This window comes from Odocoileus virginianus, chromosome 3 (genome assembly GCF_023699985.2).
Source record: "Odocoileus virginianus isolate 20LAN1187 ecotype Illinois chromosome 3, Ovbor_1.2, whole genome shotgun sequence".
In the NCBI taxonomy this organism is placed as follows: Eukaryota; Metazoa; Chordata; class Mammalia; order Artiodactyla; family Cervidae; genus Odocoileus; species Odocoileus virginianus.
The window spans coordinates 55,196,127-55,216,082 of record NC_069676.1 but is presented as its reverse complement, the minus strand read 5'-3'; the positions used below and the strand labels follow the sequence as shown (position 1 = coordinate 55,216,082).

The 19,956-nt window shown below is 36.7% G+C and overlaps 1 protein-coding gene across 4 annotated transcripts in view; it reads left to right on the top strand.

Annotated features, from left to right (window-relative positions):
* JAKMIP2 (janus kinase and microtubule interacting protein 2) overlaps nt 1-19,956 on the top strand; it is a 190,930-nt gene that overhangs the window by 139,788 nt on the left and 31,186 nt on the right. For 3 of the 4 annotated variants that reach the window (XM_020905662.2, XM_070465604.1, XM_020905660.2), the window contains exons 4-13: nt 3,302-3,511; nt 5,379-5,477; nt 6,972-7,118; nt 8,040-8,180; nt 10,468-10,524; nt 11,787-11,906; nt 13,110-13,238; nt 15,681-15,764; nt 16,441-16,503; nt 19,061-19,159. In XM_020905662.2, the coding sequence (XP_020761321.2) occupies nt 3,302-3,511; nt 5,379-5,477; nt 6,972-7,118; nt 8,040-8,180; nt 10,468-10,524; nt 11,787-11,906; nt 13,110-13,238; nt 15,681-15,764; nt 16,441-16,503; nt 19,061-19,159 (1,149 nt within the window). The remainder of the gene's footprint in view (nt 1-3,301; nt 3,512-5,378; nt 5,478-6,971; nt 7,119-8,039; nt 8,181-10,467; nt 10,525-11,786; nt 11,907-13,109; nt 13,239-15,680; nt 15,765-16,440; nt 16,504-19,060; nt 19,160-19,956) is intronic. The other variant, XM_020905663.2, reaches the window with a different exon arrangement.

The window sequence follows — 19,956 nt, the reverse complement described above, 5'->3', positions numbered from 1 at the left end:
CCCTCCTTCTGTCTAGTACAAGATAAGTCGACAGGTAAATAGATGCACCCAGGCCAAAACTGGCATTGTAAAAGGTAAAAGATTTTGAAGTCAACTTTCTCATAAAAAGTGGATTTTTCTAGCCTCACATGTATGGAGAGTTATCTATTTAATGGCTCCTGTTTCTTTGGGTGTATATAGAAATTTTCTGAATGATATACTCTTCCAACATCAGCATGTGTTGTAGGCTTTCCATTTATATAATGTTTTTACAGGGGCAGGGGAATTTTCTTTGGCTTTCAAGGTGTCTGAAAATGGCAGCCACTGGGAACATACTGAGGGATTCTCCTGTTTTCTCCCCAGGAACCATGTCTGAAGGCAAGACATAGAGCTATAAAACCCCTAGTCATTTTACAAATAGATCTTTCCCAAAGTAAATGGAGGCAATTCAAAATAGAGACCATTATAATTCTTAAATTGGTTGTCATTCCTACCTAGCTTACTTGCTATTACCAATTTCTAAGACTTACTTCAACCCCTACTGAGTTGAAGCTTTTCTTTTAATGTGTATGACCAAAAGCCACATCAGTCTTTTCACTATGCTTAAAAGTAAAACAAATAGAATTACTGTGTGAAAGCTATCATGTTGCAAATTGACCTTGTCTTAGAAGTGTTTATTTGCATCTGTATTCAGAATGTTTAGCATCAGTTATATCTGGGTTATATATTATCAAATTAACTAGCACCTGTTCAGGTGTACTTCGTGCTTCTCTAAAAATATTTTCTTAGAAAAGAACTTTAAAAACACTTTCCTTCTTGTATCTGCTGATTCTAACCATTTATATTCTGAGAATTCTAATTATGTCCCTTGGATGATATCGCTAGGATTTCAATTTTATGTAAAAAGTGGTTATCAGAGGACATATTAGAAAAAAATTAAATATGTAATTTTCTTTGTACTGCAATACGGTGTGACTGTAAATGTTGCCTTTGCCACACTTTACAAATTTTTTAATCTGCAATTTGTGCTATTGTATTGGTTGACAATAAAGACCAAATGCAGCGCAGAAATATCGTTCTCTGCCCTGCCTTTGGTTTTTAAAACACCAGTGGCTGTTGAAGAAAGAATCAGGATGTGAACTCTGGAGTCAGCAGGTAGGTAAATGAAAAGGAAGCTTTACATTAAATATTGTTGTTTGTCAATGGTTTCAGTATAAGTCTACAAATACATCAACCCATCCATGGTTATAATTTTTTCATGACTTCTTTTCACTGGCACATTGCAGAGACAGACGTGATATCTCTCTGAGTAACAGTGTACAATCTAGTTTCTCTGAATATTAGTTCAAAAATTGAGTGCAAACAGAAAAATGGGAAACTTTTTCAGTAATACAGAAGTACTTGTCTTCATTTATTCCTTCTAATCTTGTTCTTACCCCAACACCCAGTTCCATTTGTGGAACAGAAAGGGAGAGAAATGGGAGTGATCCTGTGTAGAAAATTTCCCCAGAGAATTCTGGTATGTACCCCCTCCCTACTTAAGAACTAGGAATTTGAAAGATTTTCAGTATTCTGAAACCAGAGTCCATGCTTACAACCAGTATGCAATTGAGACTCCTTGACACTAGTTACTTGATATTCTACAGAAAACCTCCTTGAGAAAATGCTGGAAGGGTAATCTTGGCAGAAGTATAGCACAGTGCCTAATAGAATGGGCTCTAGGGTCATAAGTCTGTATTTTAAATTAGGTATGTCCATGATCAAGCTCTTTACCCTTTGGGTCCTCAGTCATCACCTGTGAAGCGGTGATAACAGAACTACATAATAGGATTGTTTTAAAATGAGATAAGATATGTAAGACCTTGAATGCATTGAATGTATTAAAAGATCAATAAATTTCAGTTATGATGATGAGAATGAATATATGGGTGTGATGAGGTGATTTCCCAGCAGGTTTATTTATGTAGGGTACATCAAAACCAAGTAGGAACATGCAGATCTAGAGTGCTGGTAAACTGTAAATAAACGATAGATAACAGATCTAGCAAATGAACATGCTACTTAGATAAGAATAACACTAGACTCGTCTATTACAAGGAGATAAAAATAAAGACAATGCATTTACTCCCAAATTAACAGGGCAGTGTTTGATTACTTGCCAAATTATCAGATGATATCCCAGGACTGTGACCTCCCCACAATGATCTAAAATTTAATCGTGTGACTTGGAAGCAGTAGCTCACAAATAGTTACATGTGGGTAAATGTGATTGTATAACACAATTTATGTCCCAAATATATTCAAAAATGTATTTTGGTCTTAGGAACACAGCAAAGAAATATTTATACAAAGTGATTTGTTATGTGTAAGGAGACATTCTTATAAAAAGGAGAACAGTATAATATTATTTATGTTAAATGTGTCTACTTACCTACCCTATTTTCATTTTTAATATTCTCATAGAATATAATGAAATGAGAAGAAAGGCTTGCTTTCTTCAAAGATTGTTTATAGACAATTATTTCACTAGCCCTCACCCAGGGATGGCAGAAAGTTTTTAGTCTGATGGAAATCTGATCAACAGGTACCAAATGCTTTTGGCCTTTAGTTGAGAAGTGTTTCTGAAACCATGCTCAGACTTAACAATAAATGTATCCCACAGATACAGGTGGGAAAACAGTGGCTAATATTGCCAGGTATTTTCCGTTCCTGTTCTTGTCCCAACCATGATTTTCTGATGGTAATAATAAAATGGTTGCTAAGAACTAGCTGCTCTGGAAAATGGATAGGAATGAAAGGAGCCGTATAATATGAACCATGGAAGGACAAACTCGTCACCTGAATGCAAACACACTGGCCTTAGAAAATGATGAAGCTACTAGAAATACTGAAGCTTGTTCAGGTTCAATGACCTGTTCATTGTTGTTACTGCTTTTTAAAAGGAATTCAAAGATTGTTCCCCCAAATAGGAAGAAACATCACACGTTGTCCTGGGAAACATTGTAGTAGAATATTTAGTATCTGTCTTTAATTAACACTAATAACCTGTCTTCGAGGTAACTTTTGCTTTCTATATTCAACCAACCCAAACTATTTCAAACAGTATACTGAATCACAGCACCTACACAGGGTATACTAAAGAGAAAAAAAATTACCCTCCTTGACACCAGTTTGCCTTATTCCTGAATTAAATATACTTGTCATATTCATGATTTTTTTTTCCTGTTTCAATGAGCAGAAAGAAGTTAAGCTCATACCATTGTGAAGATGCATTTCTTTGCAGCATTGTTAAACAAAATGTCCTGGGTGTCATTTAATTCAGATGGATGAGATCAAAGCCAAGGACAGGATCATCTTTTCTCTGGAAAAGGAACTGGAGACCCAAACAGGCTATGTACAGAAGCTCCAGCTCCAGAAGGAGGCTTTGGATGAACAGCTCTTTCTGGTCAAGGAGGCTGAATGTAACATGAGCAGTCCAAAACGAGAAATCCCAGGAAGGGCAGGAGACGGCTCTGAACACTGCAGCAGTCCAGTAAGTCTGTTCAAGTTGAAGTTAAAGACTCAGGAGTCATCTTTTATTTAGTACCTAAGTTTTACTTTTCACTTAAGCTCTTTTCCTGTTTACTACAGAGAAATCAATTCTATCTCCTGCTATAAAACCAGGGAGTATCTTGGGAGCAGGGTTTTCTATACTCATAGACAGCAAAGTGATCTGCACTGCTCTTAGCTGATCACAAGAGAATTACAGATCTTTTAAAATTCTTCATAGAATTTTTCTAGCCAAATGATAACCTGTCCAGACATCAGTGTATTTTAAGAATCACCAATTAGATGAAAATACTTTGCCCCTTGCCAAGACTGGGAATTTTCCCTTGTATGAACAATTGAATTGAAAACTGGTAAAAACAGTTATCCTGTACAGGGGTCAAAATGTATAACTGTGTAAAAAACTAAACCATTTGTAACCATCATCTGAAAACTTCAAGTCTGGTTGAGTTTGACACTTATTTTCCTGTATTTTCATCATTCTATATGAGAAATTATTTTTAGACATTTAGTGATAGAAATCAGCTTATATATAGTTTACTTTCATATCTTTTATCTCTCAAAGTATTTATCAGCTAAAAAGATGACAATGTATTATTTAGGAACAAAGATAGATTTCAAAGTATTGCTAATACTTAGAACTCAGTAATGAATAATTTATGAATTGAGATATATATATATATATATATATATATACATATATATATATATATATATCCTAGTAGGTGGCAGAAAGAATACTGAACTAGATTTTAGCAGATGTAAGTTTTAGTTCTATCACTGACACCTACCTGCAGTGTAGCAAAATTGTCAAGAGAATATGTTCTGAAGTCACACCCTTTAGTTTAAATTCTGGATCTCCTGTTTGTCGTGTGACTTCAGCAGATCCTTTGACAGCTCAGAGTTCCCGCATCTGTAAAACAGAGGCAGTAGTGGTACTCCATAGAGCTAGTCTGAGGTTAGGAGAAAAGATATGCAAAATATTGAGCATAGTGTCTGGTGCATAGCATCCAATACATGGTAGTTATTGAGCTACCGATAGAGACCTTGAACAACTTAGACCTTGCTAAATCTTCTTGGTTCTGCAAAATCCTCCAGTATACTATGAATCTAGAGATATAATGTGTGTGGAACTGCTTTGTCAACAGTAGAGCACTGTCAAAATGTAAAGTGATAATGGACATGTGCATGTGTAATGGTCCTGTGGACTCAAGAGCACAGAATTAATCTATGATTGCTATGTGTCAAGTGATTCCATGACTATTACACCAGTGCGGAAGCCAGCTCATCTGGGCAAAATCTACCACCAAAGTCTGTCCGTTAATCTACTGTGTCTCATATATGGAGGTAATACACCAACCTTCTGAATCTAACCTTTTTCTCCAAAGGTATGCAGGAATTTGCAGATCCCATCCCTACCTCCTATTCTACACTCTCTTTAGCTAAATGTGATAGCAGGACACCTATCTAACTGTGGGAAGCACTGTGCAGCCATGACATAGGATGCTCCTTGAACCTCATGTAATCACAGCATGACCCTGATCTCACAGCTCACAGGTCTCGTAAACTGATCCAACTTTCTACCACTTTCTTTGTCAGGAGTCAGGGCCCCAGGGAGTATCTGCCACATAGAATTCATTTGCAGTTTCAACCAGGTGTGATCTTAAACCCAAGCAGTGAATTTGGGGGTTTGGAATAAGGTAAATATTTACTCTCCTCTGAGTAAGAGGACATTTTACTCTCAACTCATAAACCAGGTGAAAGGAACTAAGCCTATTACTTTTAAGAGCAGCATTCTAAAACTTTGCGAAAAGTTTTATTGAAGAAATTCCCATTTTAATTTTCATGTGTAGGATTTGCGAAGAAATCAAAAGAGAATAGCTGAGTTGAACGCCACGATAAGAAAATTAGAAGACAGGAATACCTTGCTTGGAGATGAACGAAATGAATTGGTGAGTTCTAAGCAGATTTTTTTCAAATTTTATTATTTTTTAGGCATTTTGTTGCAGTAGTATATCCATGTTCATTCGCTCAGTTGTGTTCAACTCTTTGCGACCCCATAGCCTATAGCCCACCAGGTTGCTCTGTCCATGGAATTTCCAGGCAGGAAGTCTAGAGTGGGTTGTCATTTCCTACTCCAGGGATCTTCCTGACTCAGGGATCAAATCCTTGTCTCCTACACTGGCAGGTGGATTCTTTACCACTGAGTCACCTGGAAAGCCCCTATAGTAGTATATGTGATGTTATAGTACAGAATCATAAAGAAAAGTGCACAAATAACAAAGGTACAATTCAGTAAATATGCCCAACGTGTAGTACTCACATAACTTACTAGCCAGATGAATAAGTGGAAGACTACTGGCGTCTCCAAACTTCCCCTTCTTGAGACCTCTCTCAATCACCATCCTTCTAAAGTTAACCATTGTACTGAATTCTCTTACTATAGATGTCTATCGTCATTTTAAAAATGTGTTGTAGGGAATTCCCTGGAGTTCCAATGCTTAGGACTTAGCGCTTTCATGGCCAGGGCCCAAGTTCAATCTCTGATCAGGAAACTAAGATACCACAAGCTGCTCAGTATTACCAATAACCACCAAAAAAATGTGTTGTAAATGGAATCATACAATAATTATCCTTTTGCGTCTGGCTTTTTGCTCAGTGTTACACTGATGAGAGTCATTCATTGTGTTGCATATAGAATTCATTCATGTTCACGACTCCATCCTATTCAATTATATGATTATTACATATTTATTATGAAAGTATATGGTATATATATTTTTATTATAAAAATATATGATGCAATATGTATGTACAATTATATGTGATAAGTATATGTATACATTTATTTATCTATTGTTAATGGACATATATGTTGTTCCATGATAGTTTAAAGTTGTTAATGGTGCTGCTACCTGCCCTGGTGAGAAAATATGTTCATGTCTGGGGGGACTATACCAAGGAGCAGAATTACTGGATCATAGAGTATGCATGCAGTCAGTTTCAGCACTTGTTACCAAACAGTTTTCCATAGTTGTTATGACAATTAAACCCCCTCCAATAATATATGAGTTACATTCTCTCCTTGTCTTTAGAAGCATGTAAAGATAATATTATAGATCATTTTAGTCATTTTGGTGGGTATGAGATGTATTCTTATTATAGAATTTTCATTTTTATTTTCCTTCTTACTAATGAGGCAGAGTAACTTTCCAAATATCTAGTGGCCTTTTTGATATCCTGTGTGATTTACCTTTGTCTTTTGCCTATTTTCTTTTGTGCTACTTTCATTTGCTTATTAGTAGTAGGAATTTTTTACATAATTTTTAATGTTTCTGTTTAAAATATCCTGCCATGTATTTTACACTTTTTTTGGTGGCTGTTGCTATAATGCAGTTATTTTCAGACTCTAAACAGAAGGGACACATTGTTTTATGTCTTCGCAGTTAAAGCGTGTGCGGGAAGCTGAAAAGCAATGTAAACCTCTTCTGGAAAGGAACAAGTGCCTCGCCAAGAGAAATGATGAACTGATGGTGTCTTTGCAGCGCATGGAAGATAAACTAAAAGCCGTTACGAAGGAAAATTCAGAAATGGTATGTATCACAGACTCTTCAAAAGTGCAGCTTACTTGTTTTTATTATGCCACTAACCTGACTTCTGGTCTTTCCCAGTTTATTTTAAAAATATTATACAGTGCTATTTGTGAAAATTTAGATTTTTCCCCTTATGTAAGCAAGGAAGAACCCGTAAGGAAGAAATCAAAAGAAGGCTGCTGGCTCTGAATTTTATGGAGTTTCTAAATTTTGCAGAACGATAGGAGTACTTCCAGAAATCTGCACACTCTCCAAAAGTTCCAAAATAAAGAAGCAGAGTTCCAAGCTGTCTCCTCACCATAGAAGCCTGCTTCCAGGATGAACAGCAAGGCCCTACTACAGCACAGGGAACTGTATTCAATATCCTATGATATCACAATTATCCTGTGATAAACCAGAATGGAAAAGAATATTAAAAAAGAATACACATGTATACATATGTATGACTGAGTTACTTTGCTCTACCAAAGAAATTAACACATTGTAAATCAAATATAATTCACTAAAACTTTTTAAAAATAAAATGTTTTAAAAAGAGGCCCCCTTCCAAGAGTTTTACTAATGTGTTCTTTATAGAACAGTATAGTAAGTATACCCACATCTTCTAAGATCTTGCATAATAACTGGAAATAGATGCCATCATTTGCTTTATATAGACAGATGATGTACTAATGTACTCTTTCACAGACTTCTAGTCCAGTTGTAGAGATCTTCAGACATTCCCAATGATTTCCACCTATTATAGCAGACAAAATAGATGTGAGGGTGTTAGCCGGTGTGTGTGTCTACGTATTGAAGCTAAACAGTTTTCACATTTAGCTGGAACCTCATAAAATTTCTGCAGACATTTTCTATTAGCCACTGAAGTTTCGGATTTTTAAAGTCTCCACCTATACTTTCTTTTTTTTTTCTTTAACCCAGAGAGAAAAAATCACATCCCATCCACCCTTGAAGAAATTAAAATCTCTAAATGACCTCGATCAAGCTAATGAAGAACAAGAGACAGAGTTTCTAAAACTTCAGGTCATTGAGCAACAGAACATTATTGATGAGCTCACAAGGGTAGGTCTTGATTAATCTGTAAACTCTAAGCCGTCCTCAAGGACAAGTAGGCAAGAAATCAACATACGCTAGAAACACTTAATAATTTTGGATTAGCTGCAAAGGTCCAAGTTCATGTGATTAATATGTAAATAGGTTCAAGAGACTATTCCAAAACTCCTTTATATCCTTTAACTGTTTTATATCTTTTCAGTTATAATCCTTTGTTAACTAATTTGGTAACTCAAATAATAGCTATAGAGCACATTAAAAGAATTCCCAGATGTATTATATATGAGTAGATTGATGGTGGGTGTGCTGTATCTTATAATTACCTTCTAGTATCAAGATTCTGAGGCTCAATGAGACAAGTGCTCGGGCCTGGTGCACTGGGAAGACCCAGAGGGATTGGGTGGAGAGGGAGGTGGGAGGGGGGACCGGGATGGGGAATACATGTAAATCCATGGCTAATTCATTTCAATGTATGACAAAAACTACTGTAATGATGTAAAGTAATTAGCCTCTAACTAATAAAAATAAATGGAAAAAAAAATTCTGAGGCTCAGAGATTAAATATTTTGCCTACAATAACAGGACTATAGGCCTCTTATTTCCCAACACCTGATTCAGTGTTTGGTCGTTTAATAAATATTTGTCAAATGAACAGCAATGTCACAATGACATGACAGCTGAAATTCCAGTCCAGGTGTTCTGAGGACTCCAATACCTGCTGAAGTAGGTCAGGCAGTTGTTACTCCCATCTGCATCTGGCTGAGACCTATGTTACGTGAAAGTCACTCAGTCATGTCCAACTCTTTGAGACCCCATGGACTGTACAGTCCGTGGAATTCTCCAGGCTAGAATAGTGAAGTGGGTAGCCTTTCCCTTCTCCAGGGGATCTTCCCAACCTAGGGATTGAACCCAGGTCTGCTGCATTGCAGGCGGATTCTTTACCAGCTGAGCCACAAGGGAAGTCTGTGTTACCAGCAGCTTTGGACTAAGACCTGTATCTGCATTTGGGTTTTCCTCTTTGCCTCTCTGTGTTTATTCTGCAAGTGACATCTGTGATCACTCTAACTTCACAACCAAGCCAAGGCTTACAGAGGTGAACTAGTGATGGGAAAACTTCAGACAGTAGTCTCCAGAGTAGGGTGAACAACATGATTTACTGCTATTGAGGAAAAAAAGGATTATAAATTCAGCTTTTAATTATTTATGGTTTACCCTTTTAAAATTTTCTATATTGAGTGTTTGTTATAGTGCATATGCCACATTAGAAGAGTCATCTAGGTATAAATTTTTAAAGTTTTAAATATATTGAGATTGGATGATCAAGTTATTTTTGTTTATAAAGGTGGGGGGGTTAATACTACTGGCTTAATCTAGGTTATTTGTTAAACATGCCCTTCAAATCTCTATGCTCCTAACTTCAGTTCCACATTCTTAATAACTCATAAATCTCACAGATTCACTAGTCTAAGAATTTGCTTGACTTTGAGTATCCTCAGTTTAAGCTAAGTTTCTTACAGAATTTTGAGATGTTGAGGCATTTCTACCAGACTTTCAGACAGACATAAGTGTTACTTATTTCTTCTACTTTTGAATTTGTACAATAACCATATTAAATACTTAGCAGGTGGACACCAAATTCCCAGGGTATCGCCTTTCACAAAAAGAATGAATTAAGAAATCAATCATTATCTGGGCTTCCCTGATAGCTCAGTTGGTAAAGAATCCACCTGCAATGCAGGAGACTCCGTTTGATTCCTGGGTTGGGAAGATCCACTGGAGAAGGGATAGGCTAACCACTCAGCATTCTTGGGCTTCGCTTGTGGCTCAACTGGTAAAGAATCCACCTGCAATGTGGGAGACGTGGGTTCAATCCCTGGGTTGGGAAGATCACTTGGAGGAAGGCAAGGCTTCCCACTCCTGGAGGGAGTACTCTGGCCTGGAGGGATCTGGGGAAACTGAAGAATCCTACTTTAGGAGCACAATGAATAGCTCTTTTGTGCTTCATTTCAGGTATAAAACAAAGGATGACAATTAGGAGCACAGTGTACTTCCTGACTGTGAGGCTCTCAGATCCACACAGATTATCATGAAAAGTTGTAAAATATTCTTCCTTTGAAAATACCTAAGTATCAAATCCAAAGTTGCCAAATTTTACAAAGCATAATCTTATTTTAAATAGAAATATGTCATGCCTCAGGGAAAAAAACAACTCTGTCTTTCAAAACAAACAAACAAAAAACCTATAGGAAAATATGTACCAACTCAAGAGCTGAAAAGCCTTTCATCTGTTTTCCAGGACCGGGAAAAGCTCATTCGTAGAAGAAAGCATAGAAGAAGTTCCAAACCAATCAAGGTAATGAGGAAACTAGGTTATCAGGCTTTTGCCATACACAAGCACAGCCAGAGTAGTGAAGCTTGCCGAGGCATCTTCCTGCAAAGACATGATAAATCAGATGTTCCTGAACTGCGGCAGAGCATGGGATTTATTTGCCAGAAGAAAATCTTTCCTCTCGACAGTTCTTAGAAGTCCAAAAATGATTGTGTTGTTGAAAACATAATTGTGCTGTGGATTTTAAGCTGAAAGTGTTTGCTTTAATACAGGTTTTCTGAGTGAAGAACCCACTAGATTTGACGTAGAAAGGGTTATCTGACAAGCTGGAGAGTCATGCTTCAAGAACATGCAAGAGATACATATGATTTGATGTCTCCCATGAATAACATTAGCATCTGATACCCATCCTATAATTGATTAAATTATATTTTCATTATTCACTTGGGCAATATTATTGATAATGCCAGTTCTCGTATCTGTATAGCCTCTTATAATCCACAGAGTTTTGCTATTTGTCAATTTGTTTGATCTTTTTAACAGTTGCCTCATTTGATAACACACATTGAGGTACAAAAAAATGGGGGGCTTGAATCTACTACTAGTGAAATGTACAAATGTTTCCTGCTTTCTAGAAAGATAGAATGATGAGATGTATCCAAAGCCCAAATACACGTTTATTTTCTTAATCATAAAGTCTTCTAAAAAAATTAATTATAGACTTTGCAAAATATATGTAGTAGATATTAATCACATTATTTATACTTTAAAAAAGAAAAAATAGTAATTAAGTAAAAATTAGAAAGCCACTTAAAATGATGCCATTGAATAATAAAGATATGGGAAAATGTTTATAATACTTAAAAACACAAAAAACAATTGCCCCTTTTGATTTGAATGTGGAATTAGATGATAGGATTTGATAATCCCCTTCCCATAGTTACCTGAACTTTCAGAATTTCTTGATTATAGCTTAAATACCCAACAGAATAAATCATATAAAATCAGCGTGATATAAAATGTAACATAAGAGAGGATCCAGGGGTTTTATGAACAGAGCCAAATATTAATGAATCTTCCTCCAAAATATCAGAAGTGAAATAACATAGAAGAAACATTTATTGGAATCATTGTGTTCATGCCTAATATGTTTATTTTATCAAAGAAACATTATAGGAGCTACGTGTTCTCTGTTCATTTGCATGTCTGCCGTTGACAGTGTGTTGATAATATGCTGACTCTCCCCACTTAGTTTTTTTGATAAATGTGTACTGTCCCTCCATTAGAGGCCTGTTTTGGACCCATTTATTGGCTATGATGAGGACTCCATGGATTCAGAAACATCATCCATGGCCTCATTTAGAACAGACCGAACACCAGCTACTCCTGATGATGACTTGGATGAGGTAGGCTTTTTCACTTTTCTCATCTTTTCTGATATTGTCACAGCTTTCCTTGAAGGGAGAGAAAAAGCATTTCACTTTTTATCTCCTTTATGAAAAGCACATAATCTCATAACAGTGACCAGTTTTGAGATCTTGCCTGGCTTTGTTACCTCTTGGAAAAGAGCTTCACCTATGTCATGTAGTCCTTGTAGAAACTTCTCTGAAGTTCAGCTCTGTAGCTTGAAGATTTTTTTCAAGATATATATAATTACTCTCCCAAAGTCTTCATCCAGAGAAAGTGTGAACTAAATGACAAGCTTAGAACAAGCTTTTTTTTCTGATTTATTTTTATTTATTTTTTATTTAAACTTTTTATTTTATATTGGGATATAGCTCATTAATACTGTTGTAATAGTTTTAGTTGGACAGCAAAGAGACTCAGCCCTATATATATGTACCTGTTCTCCCCTAAGCTCCTCTTTCATCCAGGCAGAGTTCTATGTGCTATATAGTAGGTCCTTGTTGGTTATCCATTTAAAATAGAGCAGTGTGTACATGAACATCCCAAACTCCCTAACTATTCCTTTCCCTCTCCCTTCCCTCCAACAACCATAAGAAGACAAACTTTTAAATTCAAGTCTAAGACAGCGTTTAGCAAAGTGTGCTCTATAGGCCGCCTTCATCGGAACTATCTGGGGTGTTCAGTTACTGTGGAAGCTCCTGGACCACACATCCTGACTCAGGTCTTGAGAGTGGAATCCCCAAACCTCTCTGATGATTGTGTTATGTTCCCAAGTTTGAGGCCTGAAGCTGTAAAACTATGTTTTTGTAATTTACCTGGGGAAGAAGTTGTTAGATATGAATATATTAAAAGGAACTGGGACTAAAATTCTGATTATCATCTCCTCAAATTTGCATCCAAAATCTGGGTATAAGTTTTTATCATTTGAATTCAAAATTTTCTGTAATCCAATCCCAAATGGGCAATAACCAGAAATATATAAATAAGTAAATGCTTCTTTTATTAATAAATACTTAAATATTTCTGCAGTTTGCATCTTAAAAGTGTTATAGTGCTTTGTGCCTGTAACATCCTTTAAAATTAAGAATAAAATTATGTAGAGTCCAAAATCATGCAGACTTTTATTTGTCTTTAAACAATTTACATGGACACAGGACGTGAACATAACATAATTATTTTTTGGCTTTTTTTTTAACCTCAAGAGTTTGGCAGCTGAAGAATCTGAGCTAAGATTCCGGCAATTAACAAAAGAATACCAGGCTCTCCAAAGAGCATATGCCCTCCTGCAGGAGCAGACTGGAGGCATCATTGATGCTGAAAGAGAAGCCAAGGTTAGTGTACATCTGCAAGAGTGCCCCGAGTGGGCTTGCAACAGCCACAGCATAAAAGTACCACGGACATAAAAGTATCAGTGGGATAGCTTTCCTTGTACCCTTCTCTCCAATGCAGCTTTTGAACTGCTTTATCTTTTAAGTCAACAAACGTTGGATCTAGAGACATTAGAACCAGCTTAGATCAATGCTTTTGTTCCTTTAAAGACAGTTGAGTGCCTAGTTCTCATTTATGCTATTTGAAAGCTTGCACTTTCAAAGTTAGAAAATGTTGAATTTTGATAATCCTATTTTTTTTAGTTTCTTGCTTGAAAAAAAAAAACAACTCATCTTTCAAAAGCAGTGGTTAGCCAGTTCCTTTTCTTAGTTCATAAGTGTCTAGTATTAGATTGACAGCTTACTGAGAATTATCACTGATAATATCTCACTTAACCCTTGTGCCAGCCCTCTAAGGTAGGTATTTTATAAAAGAGGAATTTGAGGCTCAGAGAGGTTAATTGAATTGCTCAAGATCACACAGCTAATAAATGGAAAACTGTTGATTCCAAGTCATATTTTACTAGGTCAGTTATTTTTTTCCATTATCTTGCAACTGCCTCACATAAGTCTATTTTTTAAAAAAACCACACACAGTACTAAACTTGACATTTACTGAGTCCTTGCTGTATTTCAAGCATTGTTCTGAGTATTTTATACACATTATCTTATGTAATCCTAAAACAATTCTATAAGTTAGATGCTATTATTAACTCCTTTCTAGAGGGGAGGAAATAGTAGCTTAGTAGAAGTTAAATGTAGCTTAGTTGTATTAAAGCCAAGATATGTAGCTTATAGGAAAGCTAGGATACGAACCTAGTCCTCCTAAGTTCAGTCATCACCACCATGCCATCACTGCCTCATATGTTAGTTTACATGGGTCAAAAATGAATGTGACCATCCAGTGATTTTATCTTACTTCCTTATTAGAAGGTCTACAGTGTAGTGAGGAGTGCTGTGGGAACTATGTTAAGTTGGTTAGTGGGAAAGTATAGATATTATAACTATATATGTTTAAATGGTAGCATGCATACATACATACATGCACATACACATACCTAAAAGAGCAAACATTTTTTAAAAAACCCATGGTGAACTGAAATAAACAGATAAGCAATCATTAGGAAAGGATGTGTGTGTGCTTTCTTTTATCAGTATTTACTACCCATTCTTATAAGCATAGGACTGGTCAATGAAAATAATAACTTATGCCTTGTTTTTTGGAGAGGTGATGATGTAGAAACCAGTTCTCTCTTTAGTCTCACTCTCCCATCAAAATACAGGTTTAGAACTGTTTATGGCCATTAAAGTAAGAAAACTTACTATTCTGAGCAAAATAGTCTAAAACAAATCAACATGTGGGAAAAAGAATAATAAATTCAAAGAAAATAGAAATATAAAAATAGTTAATATAGATGAAAAATTATCAATGAAAACAGAAGACAGTCATTTCAATACAAGAAATAAATAGGTTAAAGTTAACAAAATTATTAGTTAAAATAATTCATTCAAAGTTAAAATAATTCTCAGCAAGCTAAGTTTGAAATTTTTAACCTGATAAAGGTAAATATAATATTTAACAGTTCAAAGAAATATTCTCCTCACAGTGGACAATAAGAGAATAATACTTACCATCGCTGATTTTGTTCAACTTTGTACCAAAGAACCCATCTGGATCATAAGACAATGAAAAAAGAAATATGTGTATGGCCAGAAAATAAAAACAGATAATAAGATCATATAGAGAGAGAATAGAAGAGAATCTTAAAAACAACTGGACTAAATGAGATAAGGTCATTCCATACAAATCAGTGTCCCAAACTGCTGGTGTGCATGCGTGTGCACACACATCACACACACGCGCACACACACGCACACACGCACACACACACACGAGAAAGCACGTGATAGATACATAAATAAATACTTACATAGATTGGATTTAGACTTACATATAAGGCACAAAATTGGCTTTGAAAGAGTGGAAATGTTCTGGAGAGGCAAATGGGAGAAGACTTTCCAGAAGGGCACTTGTTCAAAGAAAGAAAGAAATGGAGAGGTACAAGGCATATTTATATTTAGGAAACAAGGAGATCACCAGACAGTCAGGAGTGGACCCTGCCCTGATGAATGGCGGGGAAAGACTGGAAGTATAAGACCAAACTAAGTATAGAAGTATTGAATCCCAAACTAAACAGTGAATTTTAACCTGATGGTAAAGGGAGCCACTGAAAGTTATATGCAGAGAGTTTAGAATGTAAAAGTAGATTTAAAAGTTTCTTCGATGGTAGAAAATTATTTTTTCCTCTCTCTCACTTGTTGAGTTCTAATCAGGGAACATGATGGGAAGAAAAATTGTAGAACTACCATTTTACCTATTGAGTTCTGAAATTTTGATTTCGCTAGGCTCAAGAACAACTCCAGGCCGAGGTGCTAAGGTATAAAGCCAAAATAGAAGATCTGGAAGCGACTCTGGCTCAGAAAGGGCAGGTAGGCATTTGGTTGCTCTCACTTCTGCAGCTGCAGACGATTCAATCTGACCTTCCACTAGATCACCCTGTGCCCATTCAGGACACGGCTTGGCTGTCCACAGTGATCTCCTCAAACTGTGTCCGAATGTTGAGCTGTCTGTTTCTGTCCCTGGTGTTTTGCTGGCCAGAGCGTGAACCCAGCTACAAGAGCGAATGAGGCTGGGCAAGAGAGAGAATGCCCAGGGAACAGGAGCACTGCACACTTAGCCTAGAATGATCATGAGCTGCTAAGACCAAGACCCACCCCTCAAGCTGCATTCTTTGCCTCTATGCTACATTGATGGTTCTGCATTTTAATGTTTTCCATCCATATGTATCTAGCCTGTGTGCATTCTGACCCCTTTCACTTTTTGCCTGTGTGGTCACTTCTGAGTCCCCAGAAGGCTGGTCCTGGATTATTCAGACTGAAAAAGATAGGGATAGCGAGCGACAATGAAAAGGGGGTTAAATTTTCCTGGCAACTTTGGCCCCAACATCTTAGGATGAGGAGCTGGCTGGGGTGAGTGACATTTACCAGTCGCTGGCAGGCAAACAAACCGGGTGGAGAGAAGACAGCTCTGGCAAAGTGGTTTGACGACACATGCTCTTTCGTGCCACTCTGAAATGCTGACTGCGCGATATTCTTTGTCAAACAGGATTCACACTGGGTAGAAGATAAACAACTTTTCATTAAGAGAAACCAGGAGCTTTTAGAAAAGGTATGTGGGGCGCAACACCCTAATGGGGCAGAGGAGAGACTGATGAGAGATCCAGGAGCAGCAGGGGGTCCCCTCAGGAGTGGCACAGGGGCTAGGGGACGGGGAGGCTTTCCCGGCTGTGCTCCCCTCTGCTGCGCGCCCAACCGCATCTCTGTCACCGCCATCACCATCAGTTGAGTGGCCCATGGTGTGCATGGCTCTGTGCTGGGCATTGTGCCGATTGAAAGATGTGATCCCTGAAACCTATTGATTTGTTGCATATATATATACTGTATACTTACTGTACATATATATATACCCATATGTGCACACATCCTATGTGGTTGTCCATCTACAAGAACACTTACGAATAGGACTGATGATTTTGTACAAGGAAGTGACTCCAAGACATGCTGCAACCTAGCATTGACTGGGTTCTCACTGTTAACTTTTTGCTAATATTGGCTGCTTATTTATGTATTTATTTTATGAAAGAATGTTTCAAAAGATACATCCAAAGCACAAAAGAGCATGTCCCAGAAGTTGTTCAACAAATCAAGATACAGAGGCATGGTTTTGGCCCAATAGATCGAATTAATTTAGGTTAGCTGAACGTAGGCTTTTGATTTGGGGCAGTGAAATACAACAGAGACCATTTTACATTCAAGCATGACTTTTCTTTTGGTATTAATATTTGCCTTTGGTTATGTGAAATGATTACAAAATAATCTTATATTATTCTTGGCAAAAAGAGAATTTGAAAGAGCATGTGAGTAAGGGAAGTTATTCTGAAGGGTGACGCAGAGTTATGTAAAAATTATTTTAGGAAAAAAAAAATTATTTTAGGGTTGCTTCTACCGATGTTCACTGGTCTTGACAAGTAATAAAAATTAACTGCAACACCCTGGTAAGCATGGAAGGGGAAAGAAGATGGTCGTCTCCCTTCCCGCTGGTCGTGTCTCACTTTCTGCATGATGAGAGACAGAGCTGATGTATAGAAGCAGGGTAGGTGTTCCAGGATTGAGGACTGGTACTCTCAGAAAGGTTAATGGTCCCTATAAAGAAACTTTATGGACACTGACCCTGGTTTTTGAATTGCAGCCACCTGTGAACCATTAATATGATGGCTAGTGCTAAGCACCATATCCAGGAATCTCCCCAGATATCCCATCTCTGATCCCAATCCAAGATTCTAGGAAATAGTCAACAAAAAAACTTTCGAACATTTACTAAACCACAAAAATCTAGTGTAAAAAACTTGGTTGACTACATAAATTAATGTCTTATAGTATCTCACTTCCCCCTATATTTATTTTTCTATATCAAGAGGCTAAGTGAAAAGAGAATTTTCGTAGTCTCCAAGATGCCCAGTAATAAGTGTTATCACACTCTTTATCATCTAAAAAAATAACTCCCATTATGTCTCTGTCTGATTTCCTTTGGTCTATAAAGGGAATTTTTGAGCTCAGCCTTCTAAGAGTAAAAGAAAACCAAAGCGACAATAAAACTAAACATTCTACTTCAAGTGTTTACACTTGAAGAAAGATTTTGTTTACACTTGAGGAAAGAAAGTAAGATTTACTTTAGATGAAAAAGCCCTTGATTTTTTTATTTCTAAATTCAAGATTTTAAACAGTTACTATACAGAAGGCCCACTGACACAGCTAATACTGAAGGCAGCGCCAAACCGATTGCCGATCATGGAAATGTTCTGAGGCCTTGTGGACATGGGTTCTGTGTATATATACAGTATATATACAGGGCAAGGCAGGTTTGTACACAACAAACTTAATGGCATACTTCATCAGGTTATACTAGACATCCTACAGGAAAACCCTATGGGAAAACAGAAAGGAGTGGTGTCATTTTGGATTGAGGAGCCAGGGGAAGCCTCTTATGGTAGGAGATGTCATGGAAATATAGGATTTCCTCACATAGAAAAGGAAAAGGGAGAGCCCTTTTCAGACCAAGATGAGCCGATAGAGCTCCTGGAATATTCAGAATATAGGGTAGATCTGGGTTTCTAGATCCAAGTGCATGTGGTTGCATGTGCGTGAGTGTGTGTATGTATGTAGACATGACAGTGATAACACCTAAATATGATGAGCAGATTATTAAAGTTTTTTATTTCCATATTGAGACTTTGACTTTATTCTGAAGGTAACTAGAATTCAACGAAGTTTTGTGTAGGATCAGAGCTGTTTTATAAAAATTATTTCTTCAGCAACTTGTAACTCCAGAAATAAGAGGTGTCAGTCTCCATTGTTTGCACCATATAATCTAGTTCTTGGACACTGTCCCTGACCACATGGGACAAATTCATTTTTCACAGGGTCCCTAGACCTGGTCTCAATGAATGGAGTATCCTCTAGCATTTTCCTCTATGACCCAAACAATTCAACCAAAGGATAACTAAAAGGAAAGTCAAAGATTTATTTTATTCACATGTACTTGGGATTTTTTCTTCATGATCTCGATGATTTATTCACTGAGTAAATGAATGCTGTCCGTGCTTGCTTTGCAAAGTTGTAGATGCTTTTATGCAATGTCCACCTAACTTGAGGATTTACTTTATTAGATAGAAAAACAAGAGGCAGAAAATCACCGGCTCCAACAGGAACTACAGGATGCCAGAGACCAGAATGAGCTGCTGGAGTTTCGAAACCTAGAACTAGAAGTAAGGAAATGATGATGATAAAAATAATCATAACAATTAACATACACTGATCCCACTCTATGTGTGAGGTGCTAAATTAAGCATTTCAGAGACATACACTCACTAGACCTCATAGCCACAACCAAGATTTGATTGATGAGGCAACTGAGGTTAAATAACTTGTCCAACTCGTGTGACTAGTCAGTGGTGAAGCATTGAAGCAACTCAGAATTGTCTGCTCAGATGCTGTACTTTACAACATGGTCGCCTTTATGAACAAGGCTAATGAATAATTTTTAAATAGTCTAAGCAGATTTCAAACTTCATAAATATTTCATTTCTTTTACATAATCATTTCCATCCTCCATTTCTGACTCAGAAAAATTTCTTTTATATATTTCAAATTATATTTCAAAATGTACTATATTACAAAAGTATTTTATTGTTAGACTCTTGAATTTGTAAGTAAACTTTTTATTCTGTAATGCATTATGCAAAAGGCTAAAAAGCAAGGTAATTTGTTTTAGGAAATACTCTGGTTAACCTAAGTTTCAGAGTCTATATTTTTTAAGTAAAACATAATCAAATCAGATTCTGATTGTATCATGCAGAATCTGGCTTAGGGTCTGGTTGAAATATGTAAAGGATAAGAAAATTTCCCATTTGATTTATTTGTTATTTTGCCAGCAATTTTCTTTTTGAAGATATTTCACATTAGGTTTGAATAATATCAAACATTAGGTTTGAATAGAGTTTGCAGTTGGTATGCTTCAGTGAAGAAGTCATTTTGGTAGCCCACTTATTTTACTCATCAAGCT